Source organism: Sporothrix schenckii (assembly GCF_000961545.1).
Source record: "Sporothrix schenckii 1099-18 chromosome Unknown Cont41, whole genome shotgun sequence".
In the NCBI taxonomy this organism is placed as follows: Eukaryota; Fungi; Ascomycota; class Sordariomycetes; order Ophiostomatales; family Ophiostomataceae; genus Sporothrix; species Sporothrix schenckii.
This window is the reverse complement of record NW_015971142.1, coordinates 2,203,929-2,226,966: the sequence shown is the minus strand read 5'-3', so window position 1 is coordinate 2,226,966 and position 23,038 is coordinate 2,203,929. Positions and strand designations below refer to the sequence as shown.

At 52.6% G+C, this 23,038-nt stretch overlaps 7 protein-coding genes across 7 annotated transcripts; 2 read left to right on the top strand and 5 right to left on the bottom strand.

Annotated features, from left to right (window-relative positions):
* Positions 1 to 622: 622 nt before the first annotated feature.
* SPSK_07737 (acetylxylan esterase) lies at positions 623 to 1,662 on the bottom strand (the record flags this gene model as incomplete). Its single annotated transcript, XM_016734394.1, has 2 exons — positions 623 to 1,105; positions 1,165 to 1,662. 2 exons carry the CDS (start codon positions 1,660 to 1,662, stop codon positions 623 to 625), a joined length of 981 nt encoding a protein of 326 aa, XP_016591038.1.
* An 832-nt stretch (positions 1,663 to 2,494) lies between these two features.
* On the bottom strand, positions 2,495 to 3,057 carry SPSK_08028 (uncharacterized protein; the record flags this gene model as incomplete). Its single annotated transcript, XM_016734679.1, has 2 exons — positions 2,495 to 2,766; positions 2,805 to 3,057. The coding sequence occupies 2 exons, from the start codon at positions 3,055 to 3,057 to the stop codon at positions 2,495 to 2,497; spliced, it is 525 nt and encodes a 174-aa protein (XP_016591037.1).
* Positions 3,058 to 3,108: 51 nt separating this feature from the next.
* Positions 3,109 to 7,142, bottom strand: SPSK_06893 (uncharacterized protein; the record flags this gene model as incomplete). The annotated part of the gene is made up of 3 exons (XM_016733565.1): positions 3,109 to 6,410; positions 6,527 to 6,632; positions 6,699 to 7,142. The coding sequence occupies 3 exons, from the start codon at positions 7,140 to 7,142 to the stop codon at positions 3,109 to 3,111; spliced, it is 3,852 nt and encodes a 1,283-aa protein (XP_016591036.1).
* A 1,731-nt stretch (positions 7,143 to 8,873) lies between these two features.
* SPSK_07704 (uncharacterized protein) lies at positions 8,874 to 9,960 on the bottom strand (the record flags this gene model as incomplete). The annotated part of the gene is made up of 2 exons (XM_016734361.1): positions 8,874 to 9,255; positions 9,320 to 9,960. 2 exons carry the CDS (start codon positions 9,958 to 9,960, stop codon positions 8,874 to 8,876), a joined length of 1,023 nt encoding a protein of 340 aa, XP_016591035.1.
* A 3,177-nt stretch (positions 9,961 to 13,137) lies between these two features.
* Positions 13,138 to 14,772, bottom strand: SPSK_07397 (glucosylltransferase family 4; the record flags this gene model as incomplete). Its single annotated transcript, XM_016734060.1, has 1 exon — positions 13,138 to 14,772. The coding sequence occupies one exon, from the start codon at positions 14,770 to 14,772 to the stop codon at positions 13,138 to 13,140; it is 1,635 nt and encodes a 544-aa protein (XP_016591034.1).
* Positions 14,773 to 15,874: 1,102 nt separating this feature from the next.
* SPSK_10819 (uncharacterized protein) lies at positions 15,875 to 16,150 on the top strand (the record flags this gene model as incomplete). Its single annotated transcript, XM_016737086.1, has 1 exon — positions 15,875 to 16,150. The coding sequence occupies one exon, from the start codon at positions 15,875 to 15,877 to the stop codon at positions 16,148 to 16,150; it is 276 nt and encodes a 91-aa protein (XP_016591033.1).
* A 2,832-nt stretch (positions 16,151 to 18,982) lies between these two features.
* Positions 18,983 to 21,137, top strand: SPSK_07161 (UDPglucose 6-dehydrogenase; the record flags this gene model as incomplete). Its single annotated transcript, XM_016733828.1, has 3 exons — positions 18,983 to 19,220; positions 19,306 to 19,745; positions 19,842 to 21,137. 3 exons carry the CDS (start codon positions 18,983 to 18,985, stop codon positions 21,135 to 21,137), a joined length of 1,974 nt encoding a protein of 657 aa, XP_016591032.1.
* Positions 21,138 to 23,038: the final 1,901 nt, after the last annotated feature.

The following is a 23,038-nucleotide window of genomic DNA, read 5'->3' as shown; positions in this document are numbered from 1 at the left end:
GTGTGCGGGTTCATCATGCTGCCAAGTTACTTTGGTAGCGACCGGGCGGGCGCCACAAAGTGGAGGAAAGCGAGCCTGTGTTGTTTACCACCGTTTTGTGTGTGGTAGGGGTGGATGCGTCGTCGGGGCAACAGATGAGTAAGCTGAAACGACGGTACTGCGAATACGTGGCATTGTCACGTGCGGACCACAGGATTCCCTTTTTGTTTACGACGCAATTACTTCCGGTATTTATTTTTCTTTCTACGACACACAACGTGCCCATTCTTTACCGTTTCGCCCCCTTGTTTGCACGCGCCTCGGTCCCACACCCGCTCATCTCACGTCTTTGACTATTGTGGTCGTTCATCCGCGCCGTCCGCCCTGCAATTTCGACGGTCAAACGACACCCTGTCGATTTTCGATTTATTTTCACACGCGGGTTTTAATTCCTCTGTTATTGCACTTGCGCATTGGGCGCTCGGCTTGATTGGTTTTCCGTTTTTAACGACCGGCAATTGAGTGTCGGTCGATCATTGCTGAACCAACCAAGATCTCGTTAACATCTTAAAGTTATTTGCTCTTTTATTGATACGTTTTGAACAACCCCGTTCAGTTTACACCTTTTGCCAACCTTTGCGCCCTACAGTCCGAAGTATGTCATGTCATCCGCGCCTCGAATAGGCACCGTGTGGCCGACACCCTGTGCATACACACCGACCAGCTTGCCAGCTCCCCATGTGTACGTTGTGTATCCGGCCTGAGGCACGTCAACCTGAGTGGTGTCGGGCGCATTTGGATCGAAGCCGAAGACGCCGCACCACTCTTTGATGGTCTCGTTGTAGTTGGGCGGGAACAGAATGTCGTCGGCGCTCCCGTGATAGATTTGCATCTTGGGACGGGCCGCAATGGCCTCGGCGCTCGTCGGATGTTTGGCCGAGAAATCCGGGTCCATGGCGTCGACGATGCCTGCCCAGATGGCCGGTGTGCTGTTGATCTCGCCATTGGCGCACGAGCTATTCCAGGCGTCGACGCCGCCAGCTTGGCTGTAGAAGCAACCAGCTGGTACGCCCGAGTAGACGATGCCGGCAGCGAACATTTCGGGGTACGCAGCAGCCATGACGTTCTATGAGTTGTTAGATACGGCGGCAAACGATGCAAAAACGAGGTTCAAATGAGACGTACCGTCATCATGGCGCCTGACGACGTTCCGGTGACAAACACCTTGGCCGGGTCCGCTTTGTATTTGTCCAATGTGTACGTCACCATGTTGGCAATCGAGTTGCTGTCACCGCCGCCGTTGTGTACGAGAGCGGAGGGCGAGCTGACGTCCCAGCATGTGCCGTTGTATGGCGATGATGGGAAGATCACGATGAAGCCCTTTTGGTCTGCGAGTTGCGCATAAGGCGAGTTTTTGTAGTAGGCCTGTGCCGTGCCGGTGCAGTAATGAATGGCGACAATGATGGCGGGCTTATCTGCCAGCTTAGCGGGCACGTAGATGTACATCTCGGTGTTGGACAGGTTCGGGCCAAAGTCGGTGACCTGGACAAGGCTCTCCGTTGCATGACTCAGAGGCGCAACGGGTGACAAGAGGTCGTCGTAAACGGTAGTGCCGAGAGCTGGGCCGGCCAGGGCGGTGTGAACACCGACCAATGCTCCGAGAACGGAGATGATAAGCTTCATGATGCTGATGTCGTTGGATGTAAGGATATGGTGATGTGATTGACAACGTATGTCGACAAGGGGAGTTCCGGACAGTCAATTCTGTGCGACGTAGATACGGAGATCCCTCGCCGTTTATTGTATCTGAACTGGCTATTCCACGAGTCCCAGGTGTTTTGCACCCGGATGCTGGAACCAGTGTATGGCTCATCACCATAAATAGCATCTTACGAAAATGCAGTGTTGCGCCTACAATTTCTGGAGTTGGATATCGGATACAATGCCACGCCTTCCCGCCTGTAGGTCCATTAGTTTGGTCGGTACCGGAAGGTCCAGTCGCGGAAGGTCACGAAGGTTACAATTTACCCGGCTTGGAGTCCCATTGTGCTGTGGGAAGACGGAACATCCAGAGGCTTCCAGGACCGGGCTACCGATACACTGGATAGAGAGCGGAATAGCAGTCAGTAGCTTTGGAGGCAATACGCGGTGGTGGGAATTAGTGGCAAAACAGCCAATGGCCTTCCTTCCGGTTAAATACGTTTGTTTAGTGAATGGGGAATAAGCGACAAAAGCTGTGATGCGCTGTTTTATGTCAAAACTTATAAGGGGACGGAAACGGGACAAAAGAAGAGAAAAAGTTTATGAAGGCCGTCTTATTGAATGTGTTCCGTTGAAAGAGCGAGTCAAAATAATATTAATTCAACTTTGGTGCTTGTGTTTTTTTTTTATTTCCTTCTAAAAAAAAAGGCAGGAAATAAAATGTCACTTTTTAATGCAAAAATACGTATATATAACACAAAGCCTTAAACTTGTATTATTAAACGGCTATCTAGCACCCATCTATTTTAATGACCTACTCGTCATGTTCTTGGAGCGCCGCAGTTGTGGCCCGACTGGGTCTGCGTTCGTCGATGGTGGTGATCTGCTCCTTTGACGTCGACTGCTCCCCGTTCGGCCGAAACCCAAATCCTCCCAATGAACGACCCGTCCTGGCGGACGCCAACGAGGTCTTGGAAGTGGCGGTAGCGGTTTTGATGTGTCCGCTCTTCCCACTTCCGTCCTGGCCATCGGAGTTGTTCTCGTGGCTGCTTGCCGACGCATGGCTGATGGTACTGTGGCGACGATCTGGGGGACGCGGTTGACACGTCCGCCTCTACTGATACCGCCCCTTTCACCACCTGTCTCTCCTGCCTCTTCTCCGGCTCGCATCAGCAATTGGTCATCAACACGCCAGGTCCAGCGGCAGGACTCAACAATGTCACCGCTCATCCGGAGCTGAAGGCGCCAGCCCTCGGCACGGTACCACGCGAGATGGAATGGACTCTTTGCCCTCTTACCTGTACTATTGCCGGCTCTTTCACCATTATCAACAAAGGCAGCATCTTCATCGACGCTCACTTCCTGGACAATCCGCATAATTTTGGTCTGCACCGGGGCCTCTGACTTCTCCAACTGACCCGAGCGTGGTCAATGCAACGGCATGTCAATGGCAGAGGCTTGCAAGAGGGAGCTTTTCTCATTGAACAAGTCGTCCGCGTCCAGATCGTCAACGCCTGCGCCATCACCCAGTCGGTGGCTATCCATCGCTTGGGTGCCGCCACGGAAGCCTCGGTCTACGGGCCGGTTTGGTGTATTACCTATGGCCGGAAACGCATCACTTGAGCTGGCTGCTGGTGTCGCTGGCTTAACTGGTGTGCCTTGTGCGGTACCATTTTGTGGCGGCTCAAAAATGTTTCTCATGCGCTGGAAAAGACTAGTAGGTGACGACGTCGCGACGGCCGAGCTTGGCCGGCTGTTGTTTGGCTGCGGCGTTAGATTGGCAGCTAGAACGACATCCTTCTTCTCGGGGTCGTTGACAGCTCGACCGTTGTAGCTGTAATTGAGCTGGCCAATGGACTTTCCGCGGTTAGGAATGATATCATGGTCGTCACCATGACTGTAGCCACTGCCATGACCTCCTTCTGGTGAGCTGGACCAGCTGGCGCGGATAAACGGATCGTCCTGAGGAACCGAATTTCCACTAATGATGGCACCTGTTCCAGGCGTCATTGTCGTCACGGTTCCAGCAGACCACGGTGATGGGGTGCCGAAGGATGACGAAGCAGACGTTGATAGTGTTGCTTGACTGCGAACCGAACCAGGAGTGGCGTCGATGCTGCCGTCACGCTCTTGCCACGGAACATGTGTGACATCACGGGGCAAAAAATCAATGCCATCAAAACCCTCGTCGTTGTGCACGGCTGTCTGACGAGGAGGTGTTACAGGTTCATGTTGTTGTTGTTTGGGTGCATGCCGGCTATTGGCAAGTCCCTTGAAATGAGATGCCCGCGGCGTAGAAGCGTCTGGTGTGACGGGGCGCTCATTTTCCGGAGAAGTCACCGTGTTAACACTGTGGGAGTCGCCCACAATCGTAGTTGGCGTCTGGAGTACTTCGGTGTCCTGGGAAACCTCATACGGTTCCTCATCGAGTCGCTCGAAAAGCCTGTTGTCATGCTCTTGGTGTGGCAAGGATTCATGCACAAGCTCATCCTCTTGGCTGGTATCCTGATCTTGACCCGCTAACTCTTCTGGGTTTGCTGAGTCGGAAGAGTCTATAGATCCAGCCGACTCTTCGCTGTCATCGTCAAAGAGGTCATCTTGGCCGTGCATCGTTGCTGCATTTTCTGCCTCCGGGACAATGTCTTTATCTACTTCATGGAATGTGTTAGGAGAGGACGGTATTCCGGTTTCTTCTTCCATATCTTCGTCATATTCTTCTCCATGAAGCTCCTCAAGCTCTTTGTGGAGACTTAGGGTACTGTGGCCAGTGTGCATGTCCTCCTCTCCAACAAAGGCTGTGATTTCGCTGACGACAGAATCTTCGACAGCATCAGGAATCTCGTGGACCTCTTGGAGGACCGGAGACGGATCGAGGCTTTGCTGAGCCGATGCATAGTAGCTTCTTCCGTAGTCGACATACTCTTGAGCTGCTGCGTGTGGGTCAGCGTACACATCTTGAGAGACGTATCGCTCCTGGGAGTGCCACGCAGAAGCGTCCGTATTGTCGGGTGGAGACTCGTAGTTAAAAGCAACAGCGTCATTTGCGGTATCCTTATGCGCCTCTTCCTGAACCTCTATTTGCTCGGTCGCGTCTGAAGTTGGCCCCGGATCTTGTTCAATGATCTCGTTGTCGACAGCATCTTTGTGTACGATCTCATCATCAATGATCTCGCGGGCAGCTGCGTCCCGTACGATAACCGCAAGATCTTGTTGTTGGTCATTTGGTGGGCCTATGTTAGGCCCTCCTGTTGGGCTGAGGGCAGATGGAAATGGGGGTTCTGGCTTAGCCTGTTCTTGTGACTCTAAATCGACATCTTTGATAACCGGTGGCATTTCCGAGACTTGAGAAGAGGTCGAAGAGTCAACATTGATCCTTTGCTCAGTATTCACCAATGAAGTGGTGTCTTTGTCTTCAAGAATTTGCCCAGCGAGAGCGTCCTCCGTCGTGACTTCTGGATGCGAAACTTCGGGATGGACGGCTTCGCCTTGTAGAATTTCGTGTGCCATCTCATGGGGAATCTCTGGAACGCTCTCTTCGTGTACACTCATATCTGGATAATGGTTCAAATGCCTCTCACCCGACATGTCGTTGGCTGACGACGCTTCTAATTCGTCGGAAGTGAAAGAGGCCGACTCAACGGAAATCTGGGTTTCTGAGGCTTCAATGGTGCCCTGGTGGATAGGTTCCTCTTCTGGACTTTGAGCATCTGAAGATACAGATGAGACGGTGTTCGGAGGATCGAAGTGCGCGTTCCCATGCTCTTCCTTTGGTTCTTGAACAAGCCCAATACGAGACGCCTGCGCACCTTCTTTGCCAGACTCCTTTTCAGCAGGTGAATTGTCGGCGATTTCTTTGTCTTCATCTTTCTTACCGTCAGAGACCTCACGAAGAGACTCTTCGGTCATGTCTGCCGTGTGAATAGAAATGCTTGGGATGTTGGAATGCACGGCAGAAGAGACAGGTGCCCCCGTCCCATCAACGTTTAGTCCGTCTTCTTGCTGGATGCTTTCGTGGGACTCGATTGTAGGTGTGGCATCGCCATCGCCGTGTCCATCGTCATTACTACTATTGTCTTCGAGGTGTGCGTTATGCGTTTCTAGGTTGTGGCCGCCAAGGGTGTCTTCGGCGCCCCGCACTTCTGTGGCATCACCAACCGCGGACTGTTCCTCGGTCTCGATCTGAGATGATTGGTCACTATGTCCTATGCTCTCTGCAGTGATGGAAACCGGTGGTCCCTCATGTCGAGTTTTGTTGTCTTCGCTGTGTGACTGCTCTTGTTGTTGTTCTGATTGCTGATCGCAGTTTTCAAGCCACTGCTCGGGAACGTTCTCGGTTGGTACTATCATTGAGGCGTCTGACTCGACGTCTTTCTCCGAGATGACATCTTCAGTGGTTTGTTGTGGTTCCGTGAGGGCCTTGTCAACAGCGCTGATGGCTATATTGTCACTGACGGGTGACTGGAGTGCGGAGGATGGGAATTCTCCCGGTACAACGTATGGTGTCGCATCGGGAGGGCAATTTTGATTCTCATGGAACTGTGTTTCCTTCTCAGGGATGGACTCCGTCTGGACAGTAGAAGAGACCGGTTCGGAACCTTGTTGGACGACGTCGGTTTCTTGCACCAATTTCTTCGCTGCGATACCCTCGGTCGTGGTGGTCGTCGCCGTTGGAAGGCCATCTCGGTCACCATCACCGTGGTTATCGCGATTGTCAAAGGTGTCCACTGGGTCTGAACAAGAAAACAACACAGTGGCTCACATCCAGGTTAGGCGCCTTTTATACAACGTAAAGAAAGGTTGTTATTGATATGGCCCGCCAAACGGGTATTCGTGGGGATGAACCTACTGCTGGGGGCCACTATTTTAGGAAGCGACCGTTCTCCCGACTTGCGGCGTGATGGTGCAGATGGCAGCGGAAGCTGGAGCTGCTCATCAATTAAGCGGTTGAGTTCCTGCGAGAGGTAAGTACTTGTCGTCTGTTTTTTTCTTTTTGGAGCTGGTTGAGGACATTCTCCTACCTTCCGTCTTTCTTCCAATGCTGCCAGCTTCGCCTTGCCCTCGTCGAGCACCTGCTTGGCCTCTTCTTCGACACGTCCCATCATTGTCTCCGTCGACTCTTCAACCTCGCGCGCGTCTACGTCCAGCTTTCCATGCCGGCCACGATCTTCGTCGACAACTTGTGCGAGAAGCGCTTCATCTTCTTGGCGGCGTCGAGCCTCGCGCTCTTCATCTTCGCGGCGTCGCTGCTCAGCCAAAGCATCGCGTTGGGCTTTGCGTTTGCGAGCAAGATCATCCGATTCAAGGCGAAAGCTAGACTGCAAAGCTTCAAGAGCAGCTGCACGACTCTGCTCGAGTTCGTCAAGGCGTGACTGGTGATCAAGCGCAGAGAGAGACGAGATGGTGCTGTGGATGCTCGATAGCGTCTCGTGCATCTGCGAGACGAGCTGGGAGACGTCGACCATCTTAGGAAAGAAGGGGTGTTCTTTCCTTCTTTGTTAAAGTGAGAAATACGAGTTCGTCTTTTGAGGAAGGTGCATTTCAGAATGCGTCCTCCGGAATAATGCCAAAATATACTATCTCCAGAATATTTGCAGGCAGGCCGAGCTGTCTGGTTTGTTGTAGAATAATTAAACGAAAGACGAGACGGGGGAGAAAGAAACAAATTCAAAGTTGCAAAATATATAGAGTTCATACAAAAAGGTTACTGATATAGCCAACTAGCAGATCAGGTACCCTGAACTGTAATGAAAACCGTGGGTTAAAGCTTTCCTGTATTAGGGTGTGCTTTTGTGCGAGGAACTTATACACGGGGAGGGGGGTCATCGAGTGGTCGAGGCCGAGCTTGGTAGGCAGGCCTGGTTACTCCTGTTTATGCGGAATCCTTGAAGCGCTTATTCGCAAAGAGGCCCAAGGTGGGTTGAAATGCAGTACCGAAAGTTTCATTCTCATTGAGATTTTTTCTTGTCTCTTTACTTTCAACGTCTCTCTGAGAACACAACATCTATTCAGGGTGTCAAAATTCCTGTATTTTTGAGACTTTTTATTTCGATTTATTCCATCCCGCCAAAGTGAACATTTTCATCTGAAAGATACAGCTTAATATGTAAAATGGTAACAAGTGTGTTATTGGTAGTGCATCCCCCTCTGAAAAAGTAAAAATAGAGCTGTCAAGGGTGACGAAAAAAATAATGGGGCCAGGCTCGATCTCGAACATCTCGAGTTTCCGGCAGCAGCACATAGCCAATCAGGGGCCGGATGGTACGAGGGACGGCAAGAAAATGCCCGCCATGTCTTGTAGCTCAAGGGTTTTCACGTTGTGTCTTTATGCGGCTCTACATTTGGAAAAAAGAAAATGTTCAATAACAAAGCCTGGGCATTCTGTTTGACATGCCTTTGAAGCAAACCTCGGAAAGCCGCATGAATGGCGTTGGCGGGCGTGAAAGTAGAAACTGTTTCTTGAGCAGTTTCAGACCAAAAGATTGGCTGTGTTGGCACTGGCCTTGACTGGCTGCGTTGATAAAAACGAATACCGACGAGCTCTACATGAGAAACAGCTTCAGGGCCCATTGAAGGCCGTTCATTTGTAACAATCGCAGGTTTTTATTGTAGGGTTTATCCAGCTCTCAATTTCGGCCATCACCAGTGGCGGGTACCAATCACCAGTTTTTGCTCTCTCTAAACGATAACAGTCTTTGAATTTAAGTTATATGTACAATGTACAAAGAATTGAAGACGCTTGCGAGGACAGTAGAAAAACGCTAGAAGAGGAAGGGTGTGGACGGGAATCAATCGCCGCCCAATGTATAGACAGAAGAAGAGAAACATATATTGTAAGTAGAGAGCGGGTGGAAGTTCAATGAGGAGCGCAACCAAAAGAACTTGAATCAGCAACAAAGGTGAGGGAGATAAAGGCCCTGGGCTCCTATGGCGGACAAAACTGTTTCTGAACAGAAAGAGGAGAGCCAATGGCACCACCATCGGCCGTTGATTTCATAGCACATGCCCGTGACAGTGCTCATCTTGCAGGTTTTGCTACCCTTTTGTTGGTTGCTGCACCTCCTCCGTGAGAGAAAAAAAGCAAATAAAAAAACGGATCGCTCACACAATGTGTGGTATATACCATTTGTAATTGGTTTGGAGGGTCCTTCAGTCTCCCCCTCTTTGTTTCGTGAAAAAATGGCTTCCGGGGTCGTCTATATTCTGCTCGTCGAAGGCTTGGTCGACATGGCGGTGCGCCGCTTATATGTTTCGCGGTAGGAGATGCGCTCGACCATGCCGAAGCCGATGAATGCAAGAGCGACGGCGAGCCAAACGCTGATGATGATGAGGCCGATGGGAAATGTAATAATTTGGACACCCGGCAGCACGAAGGCGACCGTGCCGTTATGAAGGCCATTGAGCAAGTCGTTAACGGCTGCCTGGGCAATCGCAGTGGTGGACATGACCACGGTCGAGCTGAACACGCCGGCCACAAAGGCAGCTTCATTGGACGACACGTTGGTGGAAACTGTCTTGCCGTTGCTGTTGGTGCCGGTAAGTGTCAAGACAGGCATGACGAGAGCTTCAAGCTGAGCCCTGTTCAGAGTCAGTACTCGCAAGGCAAACAAATTACAAACCCATTTTGGACAAGTTCACTTACGTGTTCATGTTGGGCGTCATTATGTCCTTTTTGATCTGGCCGACAAAGAGGTACTGTTGCAAAAGACGCAGGCTGCCGTTGGCCGACGTGTCGGCACGACCTACGACCAGCTTTGACGCAGACGCCACCGAGACAGGTGACACCGAAGCACTGGCGTAGCTGAGGCCGACCTGAATGTTTTCTGGCGGGATGCCCTCGAACTCGCCCGAAGGGGTCGACAGCTGGAACAGCCGCAGGTCGGCTTCGAAGGTGCCAGTGGTGTTGTCCAGTGCGGGAAGATTGTAGCAAATGCAAGTGCCCGACGGGTTAGACGATTCAGGGAGCTTGGTGAGTGCCGCGTTGCAGGCGGCCGTGGCGGTGTTGTCCCATGCCGTCATGTTGATCGTGCCGTCGGCGTTTAGGACGACACCAGTGCCGGCTGTCGTCGTCGTCATCGTCGTGCCCGCCGTGGCATTTGTCTCAGCGCGCTTGACCACAACGCGTGGTACATAGTTGGCCTCTTCAGCGAGTGCAGCGGCCATCCTTCGTTCCCAATCATGCGTCGTGCGTCCGGCCAGAGCGTCACTAGCGACGACTCCCCGTAAACCGGCGTGGGCCTGTCTGGCCAGCACCGACGCCACGACAATTGGCTTCCAGAGCATGGCTGCTGCTTGTGTTTGTATCGGTCTGTTGACAAAGTGTTGTATAAAAACGTATATTAAAAGTTTGATCGAGTCGTGTCGAGTCCGTCCGGCGGCGACTATTTCTGGCCTGCGATGTGTCTCGCACGAAGAGAAAGATTGCGTTGTTGTAAGAACTGTATATGGGTTTCGTTGTCGTCGTTTGATACCGGCGGACTCTCCGCTTGCCTTTGGGGCCGGTGGTCGCAGAGAGTAAGAACAAACACGCAGTGTCGTCGAATAGAGCGGTATGTGGATACAGGAGTAAAAAGAAGAAAAGGGAAGAAAGAGGCAGAGAGTGAATGGAAGAATGGAAGACACAGATTACAAAGGAATGTAGAGGGAGAAGAGCCGAACAGACCTGCGTTAGCGATCGTTTCTGCTTTCCATCTGGGTATGATGGACCGTCCTGCTGGTAAAGAGAAAAAAAGGAGTTCAAGAAACGAAGGGCGTAAGAGACAAAGAAAGACGATGGCGTTTCGGATTGTCATACGTAAACAGCACGGAGTCCGATACCAGTCGGGATAATAAAGAGAAGTACTAGGAAGAGAGAGCAAAGAAGAGGAAGTCCGCAGGACGAAGTACGAAGAGAAGACCCAAGCACGATAAGACTTGAAAAAAAGATGGACAGGCACAGGGGGTTGTGTGAGAGAAGCAGCAGGATACGGAGTACACCATATACAGGGTAAGCCTCACGGTGTGCGATACAACGTCGACAGGTGCATGGAAACAATGATTGTTATGCATCGTGAGAGAGAGCCGGGGTTCACCTCAATACAAATGAGCAGCCGCTAGCCACCCGCCATGATGTGTCGGGCTGCAGAGCATTTGCTTCAGGGTGATGGGGAATGGGGCCATGAGTGGACCATCGTTGGCACAGAACGTTCCAAACATGCAAGACAAAGAGAGTCTCGGTTCAGAATCAAGAAAGGAGACTGACTGCCGGGGGCCTTGCCTTTGGGTGTGGGAGCGATGCAAGAGCGGCCAGGACCAATGCAGCGTTCAACTGTTTGCAGCAAGGACTGGAGACGGTCAAGATACGAATTGGACACTGGTAGAACAACTTACAGACTAGGGCAGAAGTGCGGCGAGCGCAGACGTGCTGCCACCAGTCGAGCGTGTTGTGACTAGAAGGGGTTTCGCTTCAGAGGCAAAGAGGGGTGCAAGCAAGTCAAGCGAGTGCTTCAGCTTCGTCATTGTGAGAAAACATGAGGGTGACAGCGATAATTTTGTGCTGCCGGAGATGTCAGAGAGAGAACTTCGTAAGGGGTAATGTACCTGGTGGAAAGGGGGCGTGTCGGATCGACCGACGATGTAACAGCACGAGTCTGAGCTTGGGGTGGATGTGGGACAAGGCAAAAACATCAAATTAGGGGGGTCCAGACCACCAAAACAGCCGCCAAGCCTCAGGTGTTGGCCAGCTCACAACGTGAATCACAATGCGCATCAGAGCCCTGTCCGTCGAAACTACAACCTGTGATTGGCCATAATTGCACGAAACAGCCCCGTAGTGTTTGCATTAGGAGCTCTTTACGTCAAAACAGAGGCTCTTTGAACGACGACGGAGGAAAGCACGAACGACCGCTTCGTGGCTTGAACGCATAGTTTGGTAGTATACGTGGCTGTGTAGATTTGTCTCATAAATTTCTGTGCACAAGTAAGGAACGCAGGAGGATAAAATAGAGAAGGGACGACAAGGCAAAGGGTAAGAGCGATGCACCAACAAATTGGGAGACGTTTATGTCCCGAGATATGGCAGGATAGAAGTTCGGAAAGGTGCCGAATCGAGTCACGTTTTGATGGTGACGTGTGCAAGTCGCGTCGCTCTCTCGACCAAGTATCTGAATTCTCGACCCTTTAAATTTATATCATGGACGACAAGAAGACCGGCGGGTGTGGTACTTTGGGCTGGCAATAAAAGCTCCTGCTGGCGCAAACCTTGTCTGAAACTTTCCATATTCCGATGGAACGTTGTGACGCGTGCTGCAGGAACACAACCACTACAGCATCTGCCGGCCCTTATATTTTAGCCACAGTGGCTGCGAGCAAAGGCCTTTCTCGGCAGATCTATGTTAATCTGGGCTACGAGAGAGAACTCAAGGTGCTGTTCTCCTGGTCGCGTTAAAAGTAAGGCCGGAAACGCCACCCAAAACATCGCGATCAAAAGAGACAACAGAAAGAAAGCAGAGAGCGCTTATACTCGAGGCTAGATGGAATGAGCAGGCTCCGAGGCTAGCATTTCTGCTGTAACACAATCTCCCTTAATCAAACAGGAACATGCAGTGCACCACTCCCACGTCGTACGTCGTGGAGAACTACGGAGTGAGCTGTGAAGAAATCAAGTCACAAAAGGAACGTGGGATGGTGGTAGCTACTTGCTTTGTCAGAGTGGTCATGAAGAAGAGACTGCCTTGTGGCAGAGCTCGCTCGTCATCACATATCTGAAGCAGATGCTGGTTATAATAATTAAAAATAGACCAAAGAAGTCCGCGACGAAATGCACTCACTGCCCACGTAAGCCACCATTGTTGGCTTCGTATGACACCCGCCTTATCTTTCTCCGAGAGCGTGGTTCGGGATTTTGTTTATGCTGCATTGCATTACTGTGCGTTATTGTTGACAATGGGGGAGAGCCAAGCCACAGACGAGAAGAGTACGTTTGGGAAACAAAACCGTGCAGCTGGTCAAAGGGAACAAATGAATTCAGCGAGCGGATAGGTCTTATTCCATGGCCTATCAAGAAGTGGTTGTGCACCATGGGCGACATGAATGGTTGCAGGACTATGAAGGACGCTCATAACAAATATTCTAATAAAACCAAACTTGCTCGTCTGAACAATAAAAAACAGGAGAACCAAAACGGAATCAAACAAGCATGATTGATGCTATAACAATAGAAACCAACGTAGGGTATTATAACGTGTCGCCAACCTTTCATAAAACTGGAGGAAAGAAATGAAACGAAAAGGACCAATATCACACTGACAAAGAAAAAAGGCGAACGAAAATGGAACCGGGCGGCGGAACACCAAGAAAAGAAAAGATAAACAAAATGGAAATGGGCATGACAAGCTGACCCTCCCTCCAATGCAATTGCGGTCATCAACCATTACGCATACCTATCCTGGACCAGCCCAAAAAAATTAAAGGATGAGCAGCTCACACGCCCACCCGCACGCGGCCCTTGAACCACAGGGCCGCTTTGATGAAAATGAGGTAGACGCCAACGATGCCCCAGAACCCGAGGATGATGCCCAATCCAGCCGTCAGCCGCGCATCCACCAAGCTAGTGTCGATGCTCTGAGCCCACGCCTGCCACGACGACGGAGGCTGCAGCTTCTTCCGGGCAGCTGCCATCTCAGCGGCTGTCAGTTTTGTGCCAGAGGGATAGCCCAACAGTGGCTCTCTCTCGCGGGCCGACTCCTGTGGGTCTTCTTCAAAGCCCTCGAATTGCGCCTCCTTCAAGGCCGCGTCGCGCTGTTCAATGGCATCGAGCATGCGCCATGCAACCGTGTTGTTGATCTTATCCCACGTCGCGTCACACGCCTGCCGCCGAGCATCACCGCCCATCTTCGAGCGCAGGTCCGAATCGCCCGCCAGCAAAAGCACCTTGCTAACGAAGCTCTCGAGGTCGGCGGGCGGCACCAGGAAGCCCGTGTTGCCGTGGTCAACAATATCGCTCGGGCCACCCTCGTCACGAGCAATGACCGGCACGCCACTCGCCATGGACTCGAGAACCACCAGACCGAACGTCTCGGTGATGGAGCAGTGGAGGAACATGTCAGCCGAAGCATAGGACTCAGCCAGCGTCTCGCCGACCTGGAAGCCCGCGAAAACAACCTTGCCCTTTTGGATCAGCTCGGAAAATAGATCCTTGACCTCGTCCTCGACGGCCGTGTTCCGGTTGCCGCCCACAATGTATAGCTTGAATGCCAGTCCTCGCCGGTCCAGTTCTGTAGCAACGGCGGCCAAGAAGTCGAAACCCTTTTCGCCAGCGATGCGGGCCACACACACAAGAATGATCTCGCCGTTGGGAGCCAGCGTTTGCCGAAGCACCTCGTTGCGGCGGGTGGGGTTGAACATGTCCGTGTTGACGCCACGGCGCAGCAGCTGCATCTTTTCGGGGGCTACGCGGTTCTTTTCCAGGTAGCGACGTACGAAACGGCTCGGGTAGAAGATGGTCTTGACGGATGGGTGGCGGAACAAGAAGCCCTCGACCTGGGCGAAGCAGTACACAGCGAAGTCGCTGAAGGGTGCGGGGAAGAGAATGGCGCAGTAGCCAGACAGGTCGGTTTGGAAGTTGGCCAAGACAGGGATTTGGTTCTCGGTCGGCTGCTGGCGCACCTGTAGCATGACTTGAAAGCCAAGCGAGGCTGGGCTTGCAAGGTAGATAAGGTCCGGCTTGTGGCCGTTGAAAGTGCGTGCGCAGAGGGCGGAGAGGCGGACGGGGTAGACAATCGAGAGCTCCGGGTTAAACGGCAAGGGATAACCATGGATCCGGATTTCGGGGTTCACTGGCACGTCGTCTGTTGACGCAGTCTCGGGGACGACGGTCGGAACAAAGGTGTTAACTTTTGTGTGGTTGTGCGGAGCGACAACACCCACATTTGCGCCATGTGCACGTAGGTGGTTCACGAGCATCAATGTCGTGCGTGAGACGCCGTTGACGGGGCCAAAGGACTCTGTGCAGAGGAGAATGCGCTTTCCACGCAGGCGTTCGGGAAACACTGAAAGATCATGGGCAGGGCCTTGAGCCGCCGCACTCAATGTTGTTGTGGCTGTATCTTCGACCATCGTCACCGATGGACCGTCTTTGTTCGCCATATCTCGTGGTCCAAATATCTATCCTTGCGCTGGGCTGTTGGTCCAAATGGTGAAAGTGTTGGTGTATATCTGCAGGCCTAGACTGACGATTCGTCAGATAATTGGTCGAACAAGATGCGCTGACTGGTAGTTTTGCAACGTCAGTCCGGTGGCCCGCTCGTTGGCGGCTGGCCACGTTTTTATTGCTCTCCTTGTACGTACCCCTCAGAGACCACAGTAATGGCTGATGCGTTATGGTGCAAGAAAGAATAAAGGAATGTGAATGGCAATAATAGGACGCTGCCGCGCACGAAAATGTGACCAGGTAATTTTGTTGGGCCGGAGGATTCGTCAATGTGGTGCGATGTAAATGTTGATGGTCGTTGCAAGGTAGGTGGGATCGATCAGGACAGGACCGACGTCATAGCAGCCAGGAGGCAATAGGATGGGGGCAGCGAAGTGATTGAAGCGAAGACTAGGTGGTGAGATTGAAAGGTCAGGACAGAGTCGAGGACCCTGGCGGGGCACGCGCAAAGGGGGGATATGGGAAATACAAATACAAATATGATGCAGACAGTCAAGACTACAGACGTACTGATCTGGAAGGAACGAAGCTGCCATAAAACATCTAGTGGGGTTCTACAATTAGGATGGGGAAGGACAGGAGTGGCAGCACAAAGGCACGAGGTATGTGGGGAGGGGCAACATGCGAAGCGCATATGTGCGAAATAGAGCGGTGCGTACGACATCGTGACAGCTGAGGCCAGAATGATTGGAAGAGCATGACTGCAGATACGCTGAGCTACTTGCCTCCCCTTTCGGTCATTTAGGCGTGCTAGGCCGTGGACGGCCGCATTTCAGTCGGAATATCTCGCGGCGGAGTCCGCGTCGATCCCTGAAAGGAAAAGAGTGGTGCAGCAAGAGCTCAAGATGCGGAAGCGAGCGTTCTTTGCGCGACTGCAGAATGTAGAATTTGCAAGGCACCTCTTCGATTGCTCCTTCTCTCTCATCTGACAAGGAAAGAGCGCGTGTGACTGGGCCAGCGACCGAGTTCAGGACGCCAGAAACGCACCTACTGGCGTATTGTCTCACAATGCCTTCAGGAAAGAAACAAAGACACAATGGGCTTTTTCGACCGTTAAAAGCAGGTAAGCTGCAAGAAAATGTATATTGTTACGCCGGACTTATCTATCTCGTCAAGCTGGGTCTGGGCCTTTATGCATGGGAGGGCAAATCAGATGCGAAAGACGGTCGGCGTGGCGGTCGAAAGTGGCCAATCAGAGAGCGCAGATCCTGCACACAGGCCCCCAAGGCTGTGGCTGATGTGGATTTTTGGGGTTCTGTCACGGCAAACCGCCAGCGTGACTGACCACTCTAGGCCACTGTTCCACGCGCAGGAGCAAGCGACAGAGGAATGCAATGTCAGTGTCTCACAAATAGGCGCATCGAATCGGCTGTGTCGCCTGGGCCCCCGTGTCCGCGCCTTTGGCCAGCGTTGATGCCTGCTCCGTTGGTGTTCGACTCTCGCCTCCCGTGACAGTCTCGTCTGCTCCTGCGGACTGTCCTCGGGATCTCTTTCAGCCACGCAGCCAGTGCCTGCTGCCGCCACACTCCATTTGTCTTGTGTCCGCTTTTCTGTTACCATTGCGTTTTTCTACAGGGCTGTGATCAGGGTCTTGTGTTGGATGCCGGGCGAAAGCGGACCTTCCGCCCGGGAGCGTTGGATAATCGATAAGTGTGACTGTGGGGCCGCTTCATTGTCATCCATAACGCTCGCGATGCTTTATAAACCTTACCCTGTAATGATGCGCGTTACGCGTCTTGCAAATTGTATTCGTCTATTTGTCTACCAAGCCGCCATACTGTCTTCCGTCTGCCATGGCGGGTGATGGGCGTGCCTAGGCATACGTCGTAGGAACCGATTTGCAAGTGTCTTACAAGTCCACGTAAAGTAGACAAACAACTCGAGAGCTGTAAAATGCTATTGGTAAAGTCACTTACTCCGTAGTATGTCGTGGAGACTGATGGTTATCTACAACATAAATGCCCACTTAATACGATAAAGATCTTGTCGGATGTCGAAAAATTAGATGTATGTTGAGATTCTTGAGATCAACTGCATCTAACCGAAGTGGGTTTGTGGACCGTGATGCTATTAGTTTAGATTGTCGTTTCGTTTCTATCAAGTATCAACACGTCATTGCACTGTTTTGGCCAAGAGAACAGAAATTGCCATTGTACAGGATGCAAAAACTTTCAACACACCACAGGACTTTCACCCCACTTTGCATCGTCGTTTGGTTTCAGGGGGCTGATTGCCAAAGGGATGCCATCGAAAACGACCCTAGCCCAGCGCTAGCAACCTTTGGCGGCACTAATATGACATTACCACAGAATTTCGCGATCTCCTGGCTGCTCCGGCTAATACAAGATTGTATTTGTCGTTCTGCTCTAGAGTTTCTTTGTCACAAAAGCCAAGTTATTTCTAAAGGTGTGTTTCGTATTCAAGGACACTGGGTTGGAGGCGCAAAGCTTGGTTAAGAATAAGAAACGCAGGAAGGTGCCACACAAAGGCCCCAGAGGTTCCCTTGCCAAGGTACACCGCCTGTTTCCTTGCAGATACGGCGTTGGACGGATGTAGCGACGTGACAGCATCTCCCTCCCGTTGGGGAAGACGGGGCAGCTCGTAATTCTACCAAAGAAAAAAATATTCGTAATGTTTGCTGTGGCGATATTGCCATCTCTTAATTCACGATTGATTGTTACATCTTGGACGACCTCGTCTCTGGCATCTTTTTCAAGCATAAATACCAGGTACCTTGAGTCCAGCCTTGCTCAGCTTGTCCAGCCGCTTTTAATATTTCCTTACCCAGAACCCTGTTGACGCCACCAAAAGGGGCATTTTCATCACATCTAGCCTAGGAAATTGTGACTTGCTCAACCAAAATCATAGTGCGTACCAACATTGCTAAAGCTCAATGCGAAGTACGAAGTAATACTTTTGCCTGTCACTGCCCCACTGCTGTGCAAAATATTCCGTCGGATCCCGTCCCAACAACAGGCAATCACCAGTAATAAAATTCGGCGCTCCTAAGCGCAGAGCCTTCCGAATCCGGCAAAAGAACGCCGGGCGGACTGAAGAAGTACGACATTGAAATTCGATAAGTGCGCCACGGAAGGAAAGAACGGCTAATCCGTACAACAACAGACGTTGTGGTGTGTTCTTTCCGTAAGATACACAATACGGAGGGATGCCAAAAGTACCAGATTCCGCCCAAATCCAAAGGAGCAGACGGAATCGTCATCTTCAGAGTTGCGTTACTCCGGCATCCAATTACTCCTTACCTCTGGACGGCGCCGCCACGCGCCAGTAATCCAAATCTCGTAATCGCGGACGGCGCGCCGCACGTCGGCTCACATTGTCGCTTTGCCTCTATCTGACCCCTGAGTTTCTGGCTCCCTAGCCAGGCCAACCCCCCTCTCCCAATACGCCAAGCATTTCGCTCTTTGTCTCCAGACCGGCAAGGAACTCTCTATCAGGTACGCCCCTTTCAAGCTGTTTAACAGCATCTAGCCTCCCTACCCTTGGCATCGCCCACCTTCACCGCCCCTTTTATCACCCCCCTTCTTTACTCTTGCAAGATTGTTGGTCTTCAGTTGGAAGGGAGGTTGTCTAAAAAATACAATCGACACTGTTGTCCTGGCTTCACATTTCCCCAGTCGCAACACCGTTCTGGGTAAGGCTTATCTTCGTCGTTCGTGCTTCTCGGTGCTTTTGCCTGTGTCTTTACCTCCTTCTAACGCGCCGTGTGCCAATTCGGCCGTCTCTCACAGCATTCAAGTCATATCGTCGCATCTTAAACGCAGCTGTCAGCAATCTAGGTCTCTGCCCTCCTCGACCGCCTTGGAGTTCCTTGATTTCTGTTGTTGATTCTCCCATAGAAGCTTTATTCAGCTTTTGAGTCAGTGGGGCCTCGTTGCATCTAACACCGCGCCGTGCTCCAAACCCCTGCTACACACTTTTAAAAAGGACCCTCTTCCACACGTGTCCACATTCAAAATCACCCAACCCCCTATTGAGCCTCTGCTCGCCGTTTTTCCCTTTTCCTTTCCCTTTCCTCCCTCTCCACGTCTTGGTCAAGGCACGCATACATAGGCGCGTTCTGCCCCGGTCGAGATCTTTTTGTGTTCGTTCATCGACATGGCCTCTGGCATCCGCCTGAACCTTGTCGACACCGAAGAAAGCACCATGGACGGCTCCACCGCCCCGACCACGCCTGACGGCAGCAACCAGGAGTTTAGCCCTGTGATGCGCCCCCTCGTCCGCCCGGTCGACGCCGAGGATGCGCGCACGAACGGTGCCCGCGCCAACGGCACGGCCTCGGCGTCCCAGAACCCCGTCATCCGCACAATCTGCTGTGTGGGCGCCGGTTACGTCGGTACGCTTTACACCGCCTCTCTGCCAGCATGCCTCATGTCACATGTTGAGTTTGCTCCTAACACTGGTCTTTTTCTGCAATCTAGGTGGCCCTACTGCTGCGGTGATTGCCTTCCAGAATCCCCATATCCGTGTTGTGGTCGTTGACAGAGACCCGGTCCGTGTTCGTCGTTGGAACTCGCGCCACCCTCCCATTTACGAGCCCGGCTTGGCCGACATTGTGCGCATTGCCCGTGACGGCTCGCGCGAGTGCTCTGTGGACGACACGGAGAAGAAGACGGTCCCCTCGCGCACGCCCAACTTGTTCTTCTCGACAGAGATCTCGCGTTACATTGGCGAGGCAGACATTGTTCTCATTGCGGTCAACACCCCTACCAAGTACCGCGGTGCTGGTGCGGGCAGTGCAACCGACATGACTGCTTTCGAGGCTGTCACGGGCGAGGTTGCTCAGCATGCGCGTCCCGGTGCCATCATAGTGGAAAAGTCGACTGTGCCGTGCCGCACGGCCCAGCTTATGCAAGAGACGGTTCGTCGCCCCACTCCTGAATCTCTGTGAACTCGGACACAATTTTCCATGGTGTGATTACTGAATTGCTGACTCGTTTATGTTCTGCTTTACTAGATGGCTGTCCACCGCCCTGGCGTCCACTTCGAGATCCTTTCAAACCCCGAGTTCCTGGCTGCCGGTACCGCTGTCAACGATCTGCTGTACCCCGACCGTGTGCTGATCGGCTCCCTTCCGACTGCCTCCGGCCAGCGTGCCGCTGAGGCGCTCGCTGGCATCTACGGCGCCTGGGTCCCACGCAACCGCATCCTTACCACCAACGTTTGGTCGTCCGAGCTTGCGAAGTTGGTTGCCAACTCCATGCTGGCCCAGCGCATCAGCAGCATCAACAGCATTGCTGCGATCTGCGAGCGCACTGGCGCCGACGTCGACGAGGTCGCTGCCTCGGTCGGCTATGATGCCCGTATCGGCAACAAGTTCCTCAAGGCCGGTATTGGTTTCGGCGGCAGTTGCTTCAAGAAGGACATTCTCAGCTTGGTCTACCTTTCCGAGTCTCTCGGCCTCGACGAAGTTGCGGCGTACTGGCGCCAGGTCGTGACCATGAATGAGTACGCTCGTGATCGCTTCACGCACCGTGTTGTCAAGTGCCTCAACAACACGCTTCGTGGCAAGAAGGCCACCGTCCTGGGCTACGCCTTCAAGAAGAATACCAGCGACACCCGCGAGTCGCCTGCTCTGGAGATCATCAAGACCCTTCTGGAAGAAGGCCCCCGCGAGATTGCCGTGTTTGACCCCTGCTGCAACCCTGTGGTGATGCGAGAGGAGATCAAGACGCTTCTGGGCGGTGACCGTGTCCTGCTCAGCGAGGGCGGCTCCATTGAAATCTACACAGACGCCTATGGGGCCTGTGCAGACAGCAATGCCGTCCTGATCACGACCGACTTTGACGAGTTCGGCAGCAAGCCTCCTATCAACGGCGGTGCCGCCGCGGCCGCGGCTGCTGCTGCCAAGTCGGGTGGCGCTCCTACGGCGGCGGCTGTCGCGGCGCCGGTCAAGAAGACAGGCAAGACGGACCCGCGCCCCTTCGCGACCGCCGAGCCTAGCGAGAACGACATCCTAGCCCTGCACAAGTACCTCATCAACTCTGCCGGCGACGAGGCGGTCACCGACCCCCTGCAGCGCTACCACCAGGAGCCGGCCTGTGACTCCACCTGCCCTGACTGCGAGCTCGAGAAGCAGGGCTACAAGCTCAACGAGGAGTACAAGCCCAAGGAGAAGCTCGACTGGGCCAAGATCTCGTACCACATGCGCAAGCCCCGTTGGGTCTTTGACGGCCGCGGCTGCCTGGACGCCAAGGCTGGTGCGAAGCTCGGTCTGCGTGTTGAGAGTGTTGGTCGGCAGGGTCGGTCGTAGGTGTTGGGTTGGTCTTTGGTATAATATAGACGAGAGGTTGGATCATCTGCCTTTGGCTTGGTTTTTGAATCCGTTAATTGCTTTTGTATTTGTGACTCTGGACGGTGTCTGGCTTTTACATTTTGTACTTGTACACTTCGTCGTGCATCCTGTAGCCACATCGTTGACTCGGAATCGTGTACATTTAGCTGGCATGTCTAATTGGGCTATTGCTTGAAATTCTCTTCTGAAACACCCAAACGTTGTACTGCATATATACCGTGGCCTAGATGTTGGCACCCAAGTAAAGTACTCTCGCAATTATGTTCATAGACAACTGATTGCGAGGGTTTACGATGGCGTCCGTCCATTACAACGCAAGCAATCTGCAAAGGCATTGTCTTCGTTCTCTGCACGTCACGACATATCATGACGTATTTTCTCACGCCTGACTATTGTCGTGTATGCCGACATTTTCCCAACGGCACCTTTTCTTCTCGTTCTGTTTGTGCTGTCGAATGGCGTGCGTCCTCGCACCTCGCACTTCGCACTCTTACTTTCATTTTGCCGGTGGGATGACATTTTTGTTCTTGGAACGCTTTTTCTCCGCTCAGTCAGCGTGGTGTCGTATATGATTTGTCGGGGCTCGGGCCCGTGGTCCTGGTGCGTGCTTCCACATGGCATGCTTCACAATTCACGCATTCCAAAGTGAGCAGGTTTCTCGATTGGAAGTGGGTCACCTCTGTTTGGGAGCGCCGTCCGTCGCATAACAGCGGCAGGTCCGGTTGCGACTTTTTCGTTTGCACCGCACGTGATCGCGCGCAGTAAAAAACCCCGCAATTGGCACCGTTTTAGCAGACATACGCCGCCCCTCTGGTCTGCTGTTCGTTGCGCTCTGGTCTCCAATTGTCTGCTTTCGCTCCTGCTCGTTGTGTCAAACTGTAGCGTCGAAACGTATGGGGAAGGAACAATTCAGCGGCACAATTGAGACCTGGCAGTGGCGGCATTGGCTTTGTCCAACCACGATCCAGGCGGCCAACGCTATTTTGTCCCGTCGTCTTCGTGCTTGCCGTCTTCCAATTGCAACCGTCCCGTTCCTTCCTATCGCTCGCCTTGCGGCCACCGCATACTCGGCATTGAATCTGTACAATGGCATCGTCCTTGCCCAGCAAGCCGCTTCTTATCGTGACGACTCTCAACATCTCTATTACTACTGCCACCGAAGCCCTTTCTTCTCTCTCATCTCAAATCCATTCAAGCCACCAACACTATCACAATCTCTCCTTCTGATCGGCGCGCATTTGTGGCACAATTATTCATCTCCGTCTCTACTGCTCGACGCTCGGCCCGAGCCCACCTTGTTCGTCATATTTGTCACCATCTCGCCTGTCAGTTCACATTTTGCCACAAGGCGTCGGTCGGGGCTATTTTCTGCGGCCTCGTTTTTGTCTTCTCCGCGACCGGCCGCTCTGACTCTTAAACTCGTCTAGCTCGGTTTTCTCTTGCGCATTGTGTATCTTGATAAACTGGTTGTATTGTGTTCTGGTGCTTGGCTTTTTCTTGTCCTGCCGTCAACCTATCGGTGCGGCGGCCAACTCGTATCGTCACAGACCACTGGTTGCACCAACCGGTACTGCCCATCCCACATTGTTGTCTCCTTCATCTCCATACTCCGCTCCCCTCCTCTCCCACCCAGACACACTCCGCGTACGACTGCGGCGACGCATATCTTATTGTCGGTCATGGCAGAAGTGGATGATCAACCCCGGGTTGTACGGCGCAAGTTTGCGACGCCACCGGTCAAGCTCGCATGTCTATCATGGTAAGGATTACGTCTTTGCTCGTGCCGACGCGACGACCTCCCCACGCACGCGCGTTCACGTGCCTTTCGTTAATGGACTGGACATCAAGCAACTAACGTC